Below are 8,820 nucleotides of genomic sequence, written 5' to 3' on the forward strand. Positions count from 1 at the left end.
GTCCAGTACAGAGCAGAAAAATGACGGACAACCCACTGCACACTTACATCTAGAAACACTTTGGAGAAGTGATGTCTTAGACAATATTTTTTATAACCAGTTGAAACCAGAAGTTCACATACACTGTATAAAAAGACACATACACAGGTTGTTTTTTTGTCATTGTTTGACATGAAATCAAAATAAACGTTTCCTATTTTAGGTCAATTAGGATAACCAAAATTATTTCTATTTGCTAAATGCCAGAATAATGACATAGACCATTTTTTATTATTTTCTTCAAAGTCATAAGTTTACCTACAGCTCACTAGTATTTGGTACCAATTGCCTTTAAACTGGGTCAAACGTTTTGGATTACCCTTCCACAAGCTTCTCACAGTCGCCAGAATTTTGGCCTATTCCTCCTGACAGAACTGGTATAACTGAGCCAAGTTAGTAGGCCGTCTTGTTCGCACATCCCTTTTCAATTCTGCCCACACATTTTCAATAGGGTTAAGGTCAGAGCTCCGTGATGTTCACTCCTAAACACTGACTTTGTTATCCTTAGGCCGCTCTGTGACCAGTTTGGAAGGATGTTTCGGGTCGTTGTCCATTTGGAAGACCAAGCTTCCACTTCCTGGCTGATGTCTTGAGATGTTGCTTCAGTATTTCCACATAATGTTCTTTGCTCACGATGCCATCTCTTTTGTAAAAGTGCACCAGGCGCTCCTGCAGAAGCACGACCCCACACAACGTGATGCAGCCACCCCTGGATTTCACAGTTGGGATGGAGTTCTTTCAAGCGTCCCCCCTTGTGACTCAAATCCACTCAAATGTTTTCAATTAACCCATCAGACGCTTCCAACGACATGACGTCATCATCTGGGCTTTCTCAAATTCTTTAAAGGCACAGTAACCTTAGTTGACCTGAAACAGGCAACGTATATTTCGATTTCATGTCAAACAATGTGTTTTTGTCTTTTTTATACAATGTATGTAAACTTCTGGTTTCAACTGTACATGTTTTTAGATTTTATAGATGTGTGGTTTTCAAGTTTGGGTTCAATTATGTTATTTTAGTGAATAAATGACGTGTTATTTTAGTGATTGCATCTTAACACTAGCGTCAAAGATCAAATAGTAACATTTAATGCGATTATTTTTATTTATTAACCATCCGACGTTGAACGAGTTTGTCCTAAAAATGTAGAATCCATCAGTTTGACACATTCTTCACACATGGAGAAAGTATTTGAACACCTGGAGTCCTTTGAGGTTCTGGTAACATAAGCTCGTCCAAGAAGAATGCTTGAAGGTTTAATCAATAAACTGGTTTATTGTTCACTTGTCAGTCAACAATTTCAGAATTTCTTCATTCATAAGAAAACCACAATATTCCACATATTTACACGATGGTGCTTTGTTTTTAGCCAACACATGACACACAGTACACAGTACACAGTACACAGTACTTTGGCTGACGAATCAACCATCCTGCCAAACGTGACAAGTCATATCAACGCAATAGAAAATTAATCATTATCCTGGTGAGAGCAACACCTGCTCCATAAACTGAACCAAACCCACATACGTGGCGAAGCAAAAATGTTGATCAAACAATAAGTAACAAAAACACGAATATCCTAAACTTCGACTTCTTTCCGCCGCAGCAGTTTAACAGGGATCATGAAGGGGTTCAGGGGCGGGCAAAGTCCCAGATGAGGTCTGCTGACTGGTGGGGTCTGCTGACTGGTGGGGGTCTTCTGACTGGTGGAGGTCTGCTGACTGGTGGAGGTCTGCTGACTGGTGGGGGTCTGCTGACTGGTGGAGGTCTGCTGACTGGTGGAGGTCTGCTGACTGGTGGGGGTCTGCTGACTGGTGGGGGTCTGCTGACTGGTGGGGGTCTGCTGACTGGTGGAGGTCTGCTGACTGGTGGAGGTCTGCTGACCCGACAGGCCACCTTCTGTGGTCTGCTGGGTGTTTCCATCTGTGGTGGGTCGACACCCTGCCCCCTCCTGGCGAGGCTGGCCACTGCGAGTGGTCTGCTTCTTGATCCTGAGATCATTGATGAAGGCTTGTGACTTCTTGGAGCTGGAGTTGGAGGAAAGACATTGGTAGACCTGCAACAAAACAAGAACATGGATCAGATACACCTTGAAGGTCAACCAATGTAAAAAACTCAACTCTCCTGACATGTTTCAAATGTTAAAGTCTCTCCAAGATGCAGTAAGTCCATCATCATGACCATGTTTTCAACTTTATAACTTATTATTACTTTATAAAGTTGCTCTGAAATCTGGCTGAACAAGAGGTTACAAGAGTCCATTATGACTCGTAATGGATTCACTCCTCCTCCAGCTGTAATCACGCCCGCCTTGTTTATACAACAAGCCCCTTGGAGGTGAAGACTTCTGAGATTGATGACGCGCGGCGACAAACCTTGATGCTTGACCAATCACAGGACAGTGGGTGTGGTTATGGTCAACAAGATTTCACAATAATGCTCCTTCCCATGATGCAACACTAATAGTCTCAGGGACTCATTCATTCCTCGTGCTAGTAGATCGTTTAATTCTGAGTTTGGAGTGAAAAGATGATATTCTACCTTAAAATTTGTATCCTTTTCTTTGTTATTTTTCTTTGATCTATGTTCTTTATCTTTAGACTTCGATTGTGTCATCTTGCACTTTATTTTTTATAAAAACTTTGTTCTTGTTCTTTATGAATTTACCGTCTGTGTTGGAAAAACAATTTCCCAGAAGAGACCTGCAGAGGGATCAATAAAGTTTTTTATCTATCCATCATCTCAACAGCTTATCAGTCACGGGCTTTAGCCACGACTGCGTTATTGACTTTTATGATTATATGAATGGATCATAGGTATTGATTAACAAACTTATCTTTTTATTATAAAAAAATATGTTTCTTTATATTTCTTGTACAAGTAAATGACTGTGATGGTAAATGAATACGTCTATTGATCAATCAATCAACGATGACTCGTACAAAAGGAAAGGTCAGAACAATGTGTCACATGTAAATATAATAATAATATAAGCTTATTAATAAATACCTATGATCCATTCATATTATCCTTTAATTCTGCGTTAAATTAAGTGAATCCTAAGATTCTGAGCACAAAGTAAAAATAGTGACATAAATGTGACCAACTGTATCATCAGTTCAATGGTTTCTCAACAAACATCCAAATGGCCTCATATGAAGTCATGCGGACGTGAGCGGAAAATAAGTCAGAGATAATGAGCAGCTAATTATAGACAAACCACGTCAGACGTGGCTAAACATTAATCAGCTTCAATCAGCGTTAAACCAAACTTGTTGCCGTGGTGACGGTCAACACAATATTTTTGGGCACTAAGAGTTTAACAGCTCGAATGATGGTGCGTACGGGAAATCATTATCACTCTTTTAGGTTCACATTTTAAGAGTCCCTCGACCACATGAGTCGGCGCCTCTGGATTTTTCTCACGCGCATGTGACGAAGACCTGACGACCTGAAAGAAAAGTAGCCGTGGCTTACGGCCTACTGTCACCAAAATGAAGGCTCTGACTATAAACATGTCCTGAACAGAATTTGTTTTAAAACATTGTGTATATTTAGCTTACGAAGCTAATGTGCACGAGTGGTTTTAAAGGCACGCTTTTAGGGAGAAGGTTTGTCTTTTTTTAAACTCAAAATATAGCTCGTTCACAACGTTTTAACCATCACCTAGCACACCATTAAGATCAGTGAGATTTCAACAGATGCTTTACAAAGTTCAAATGGCCGTTAAAAAACGAGTAAAATAACGTGCGTCCAACTATTACAATTAAAGGTAAATTTTAACTAAATCCATCCATCCATCCATCACTGTAAGAAGTGAGGGATGTCAAGACGGAGAAACGAAAAAAGAACAACTGAAGATGGAAGAAATGTTATATAAAGTACAATTAAGAAAGTGAAATATATTTTAGAAAATGTCATTAAAAAATGCATATTGAAATCTCAAAAATAAAACGAATAACTGGCAACAATTATTCTCTCTATAGAAAATCACCGATTCCCAGTTTCCGAGATGTCCTTGAACGCAGCACGGTTCCCTTTGTGCAACATAAAATATTTAAAGTCAAGTATTATTGTTGAAATAATATAATGTTGAAAGAAATTAAAATATAATTTAGTATACATTTCTATTCTTATTTATTCACCAATTTTTAAGTGTGTATTAATATTAATTAATTTCATTCGTTCTATTCTGTAACGTCAACAATTCGTGCTTTGTTTTTTACAACATTGTTAATAAACTTATTCTGATTCTGATATACTGAATCTTTCTTGGTCACTTTTAATGTTTTACACGGTTTGAATGAAGAGCAGAGAATTTACCGGGACCAGATGTCTTCTCAGTGGGTAGCAGTCCAGCAGGGAGAGCTCCTCCGGGAGAGACATCAGCAGGTCGAGCAGAATAGCGCTCTCTAGTGGACAAAAAAAGTCACCGCGATGAATTGAAAGATTTCGAAGATAAGAGCTTTTGCAAAAAGCAAGTGGGACGCACCCATGGGGGTGAGTTTACACCCTTTGTCTGGCTTGTTGGTCATACCCAGGTACTGATAGATGCGCTCAAAGTCCACCACATCTTTGTTTCCATTCGCGCCGGGGTCAAAGGTGAGCCCGCCAGGAGAGCTGGAGGGAGGTCTGGGCGGGGTGAAGGGGAGGTGCAGGGATCCTCTCGGAGGTGTGGCTGCAGGGAGAGCACTCTTGCTTACGGGATACACCTGGATCACTCTGGGCGGTGCTGGGAGTGTGTGGATGGGAATCAGGCTTCTGTTTGGACTCTGGACGATGAGTGGTGGAAATGAGGCGTTGATCGCTGCGGAGGTTCCTGGAAAATAAAACGTTTGAAAGCGTGACCACAGGTGATAAACACGGACAAATTTCAACCCCATCTACCGTATAAATCTTGTTATCATGCTCCGTCTACAGGGAGTGCAGAAATATTAGGCAAGTTGTATTTTTGAGGATTAATTTTATTATTGAACAACAACCATGCTCTTAATTAACCCAAAACACTCATTAATATCAAAGCTGAATATTTTTGGAAGTTGGAGCAGGGCTTTTTTAGTTTTAGCTATTTTAGGAAGATATCTGTGTGTGCAGGTGACTATTACTGTGCATAATTATTAGGCAACTTAACAAAAAACAAATATATACCCATTATAATTATTTATTTTCACCAGGGAAACCAATATAACAGTTCAACAATCACAAATATACATTTCTGACATTCAAAAACAAAACAAAAACAAATCAGTGACAAATATAGCCACCTTTCTTTGCAAGGACACTCAAAAGCCTGCCATCCATGGATTCTGTCAGTGTTTTGATCTGTTCACGATCAACATTGCGTGCAGCAGCAACCACAGCCTCCCAGACACGTTCAGAGAGGTGTACTGTTTTCCCTCCTTGTAAATCTGACATTTGATGAGGGACCACAGGTTCTCTATGGGGTTCAGATCAGGTGAACAAGGAGGCCATGTCATTAGTTTTTCTTCTTTTAGACCCTTTCTTGCCAGCCACGCTGTGGAGTACTTGGATGCGTGTGATGGAGCATTGTCCTGCATGAAAATCATGTTTTTCTTGAAGGATGCCGACTTCTTCCTGTACCACTGCTTGAAGAAGGCGTCTTCCAGAAACTGGCAGTAGGACTGAGAGTTGAGCTTGACTCCATCCTCAACCCGAAAAGGCCCCACAAGCTCATCTTTGATGATACCAGCCCATACCAGTACCCCACCTCCACCTTGCTGGCGTCTGAGTCGGACTGGAGCTCTCTGCCCTTTACCGATCCAGCCACTGGCCCATCAAGACTCACTCTCATTTCATCAGTCCATAAAACCTTAGAAAAATCAGTCTTGAGATATTTCTTGGCCCAGTCTAGACGTTTCAGCTTGTGTGTCAGTGGTGGTCGTTTTTCAGCCTTTCTTACCTTGGCCATGTCTCTGAGTATTGCACACCTTGTGCTTTTTGGCACTCCAGTGATGTTGCAGCTCTGAAATATGGCAAAACTGGTGGCAAGTGGCATCTTGGCAGCTGCATGCTTGACTTTTCTCAGATCATGGGCAGTTATTTTGCGCCTTGGTTTTTCCACATGCTTTTTGCGACCCTGTTGACTATTTTGAATGAAACGCTTGATTGTTCGATGATCACGCTTCAGAAGCTTGGCAATTTTAAGAGTGCTGCATCCCTCTGCAAGATATCTCACTATTTTTGACTTTTCGGAGCCTGTCAAGTCCCTCTTCTGACCCATTTTGCCAAAGGAAAGGAAGTTGCCTAATAATTATGCACACCTGATATAGGGTGTTGATGTCATTAGACCACACCCCTTCTCATTACAGAGATGCACATCACGTGATATGCGTAATTGGGAGTAGGCTTTCGAGCCTATACAACTTGGAGTAAGACAACATGCATAAAGAGCATGATGTGGTCAAAATACTCATTTGCCTAATAATTCTGCACTCCCTGTATCGTAGGTTGTCGACTTCTTAAATAACTTAATTAAGGAACGTAAAAGCATTAACAATGAATAAAAGATTTTTTTAATTGAGAAACACAGTAATTTATGTAAATAAATCAATCCACTTATAATTATTTGACTAGATCATACAAATATTTACCTTTTTCACTTTAAATTCAGTAAAGACATTTATTTCTATCCATGTTTTGCAAATATCATCAATATTTAGATATTTTTTAAATTTACATTTGTAAATGTGATATTTGCTGAGGAAAATGATTTGCAATAACACGTCTTGTTAACCTTAAGATTGTACATTTTATTATTGTAGTAAGTCATTTATATTTATATAGCGCTTTTCTAGACCAGGGTCACAAAGCACTTAAACAATAAAAAAAGAAACTAAAAAAAAGATATACTTAAAAGATCAAGATAACACTGAGAAAAACACAGGTGTCCCAGAAAATCAGGGAAATGCACGAATAAGAAAGTCTTAAGATGTTTCTTGAAGGAGTCAGTACTCTTAATATAATAATACACGTTATAAACCAGGGGTATGAGAAGTATGCGATGAGACACAGCGAAGGTTCAAAGTTTGTACTTAGACGATGGTCAATGTTGATTACAACACTGACATCTAGTGGCCGTTATGTGAATCGCAAGGAGATTTAACAAGTAAGTAAGTAAGTAAGTCATTTTTATTTGTATAGCGCTTTTCCAGACCAGGGTCACAAAGCACTTAAACAATCAAAACAATATTCAATAAAGTATATATTTTAAAGATCAAGATAAAACTGATAACACAACAGGAGTTCCAGAAAATCAAGGAAAAGCCTGAACAAATAAAAACGTCTTAAGATGTTTCTTAAAGGAGTCAGTAGATCATCAAGCGCAAAGAGAGAGGAAGATCGTTCCAAAGCTTAGGAGCAACAGCCTGAAAAGATTTCTCTCTTCTGGTCCTGAACCGTGTTCAGGAACCATCAGTAGATTCTGATCCACAGACCTCAGAGCCCGAGCTGGGGTGTAAGTCTGGATCAGATCACTGATGGAAGGTCTGACCATGAATAGCTCAGAAAGTAAGAACCAGAATTTTAAAGTTGATCCTGAAAGAAACTGGAAGCCGGTGAAGAGTTTTAAGGATCGGAGAAATGTGAGTTCTTCGCTCGACTTCATCGTTAGAATCTGCCTCACTCAAATAAATAGAGAGTTTGTGTTCAATTCCGGTTGAATAAAGACCAGAGTTTAGTGCGTGCGACGTCAACTCGGCTAGATTTAAATTCAACAAACTTCAGGACGATCGACGATGACACAAAAATACATTTAACAAGTTTAGTTTAGTCATAACACTTGATTAACTTAGTTCTAAATCTCGTTGATCATAGATCAAATGATGATCAAAGTCGCGACAGAAAATCTCTCATCATCGCTCAATAAATTCTGCACGACGCAGTATCTGTCAATTATAACATGATCATCGAGTGTTACTTGTATGAAAAATGTGAACAAAGGTCCTCCAGACCTCAGTGCTCTCAGGCCCGCACACATGGACGCGCATGTTCACCTTTTGTGAAACAGGTTAAGAGTTAACTGATACATCGTGTTGTTCTAACGTACGATTAAATTGATTCTGCTTATTTTATTTACAAACATTTGCAAAACCTAATGAATCTCGAAGCAGAGGGAAGACTTTTATTTGACATGTTTATACTAAAAAAAGTGTACATATAACATATTTTCCACACTATAAGTTGCACTTAAAAGCCTTTAATTTCTCAAAATACAACAGTGCGCCTTATAATCCGGAGCGTCTTATATATGAACATTACCTGGTCGGTGACTTGTTTACAAACACAATCATGACTTTGCGCCGACTGAGCCGACACGCCGTGAGCGGGATTACGTCATTGCATCATCACGGGGTGGGATTTACGACCCACCTAACATCATGGCGGTCGATTATGGAGTAAGATTACTGCCACCGGTTCGAGCGTGAGTGTCTTGGTTGTTGTACACTCAAAATCACTCTGCTGCACTTAACCAGTCATACACGCGCGTTCAACATGTCATACACGTGCGTTCAACATGTCATACACGTGCGTTCAACATGTCATACACGTGCGCTCAACATGTCATACACGTGCTCTCTAGCCGTCATACACGCGCTCAACTTCACTGTCTTCTCACAACACCAGTCTAACGCGCTGCTGCTTGAAGCCTTTTAAACATTATTTGAACATCGTTACCATGGGAGTGAACAGAGTTGTCAGAACACTTAATAAATTTTGACTTTATCTGACTGTTTTGACGTTCCCTTCAGCACAGCTTT

General features: G+C 39.9%; 1 protein-coding gene and 1 long non-coding RNA gene across 2 annotated transcripts in view; both read right to left on the reverse strand.

Annotated features, from left to right (window-relative positions):
• Positions 1-1,295: 1,295 nt before the first annotated feature.
• The window catches only part of snapc2 (small nuclear RNA activating complex, polypeptide 2), a 9,006-nt gene continuing 1,481 nt past the window's right edge, over positions 1,296-8,820 (reverse strand). Inside the window, exons 4-6 of the mRNA XM_087788617.1 lie at positions 4,536-4,862; positions 4,367-4,455; positions 1,296-2,099 (exon numbers count right to left, since the gene is read on the reverse strand). Of these exons, the coding sequence (XP_087644743.1) occupies positions 1,623-2,099; positions 4,367-4,455; positions 4,536-4,862 (893 nt within the window). The 3' untranslated portion in view covers positions 1,296-1,622. The remainder of the gene's footprint in view (positions 2,100-4,366; positions 4,456-4,535; positions 4,863-8,820) is intronic.
• Positions 5,419-5,934, reverse strand: LOC148081666 (uncharacterized). The gene is made up of 3 exons (XR_015710878.1): positions 5,918-5,934; positions 5,772-5,806; positions 5,419-5,673 (listed from the first exon to the last, which is right to left on the reverse strand). It is a non-coding gene; the product is annotated as an uncharacterized LOC148081666 (long non-coding RNA).

The sequence above is a fragment of the Callionymus lyra genome, chromosome 4, assembly GCF_982586985.1.
Source record: "Callionymus lyra chromosome 4, fCalLyr1.hap1.1, whole genome shotgun sequence".
Classification (NCBI taxonomy): domain Eukaryota; kingdom Metazoa; phylum Chordata; class Actinopteri; order Syngnathiformes; family Callionymidae; genus Callionymus; species Callionymus lyra.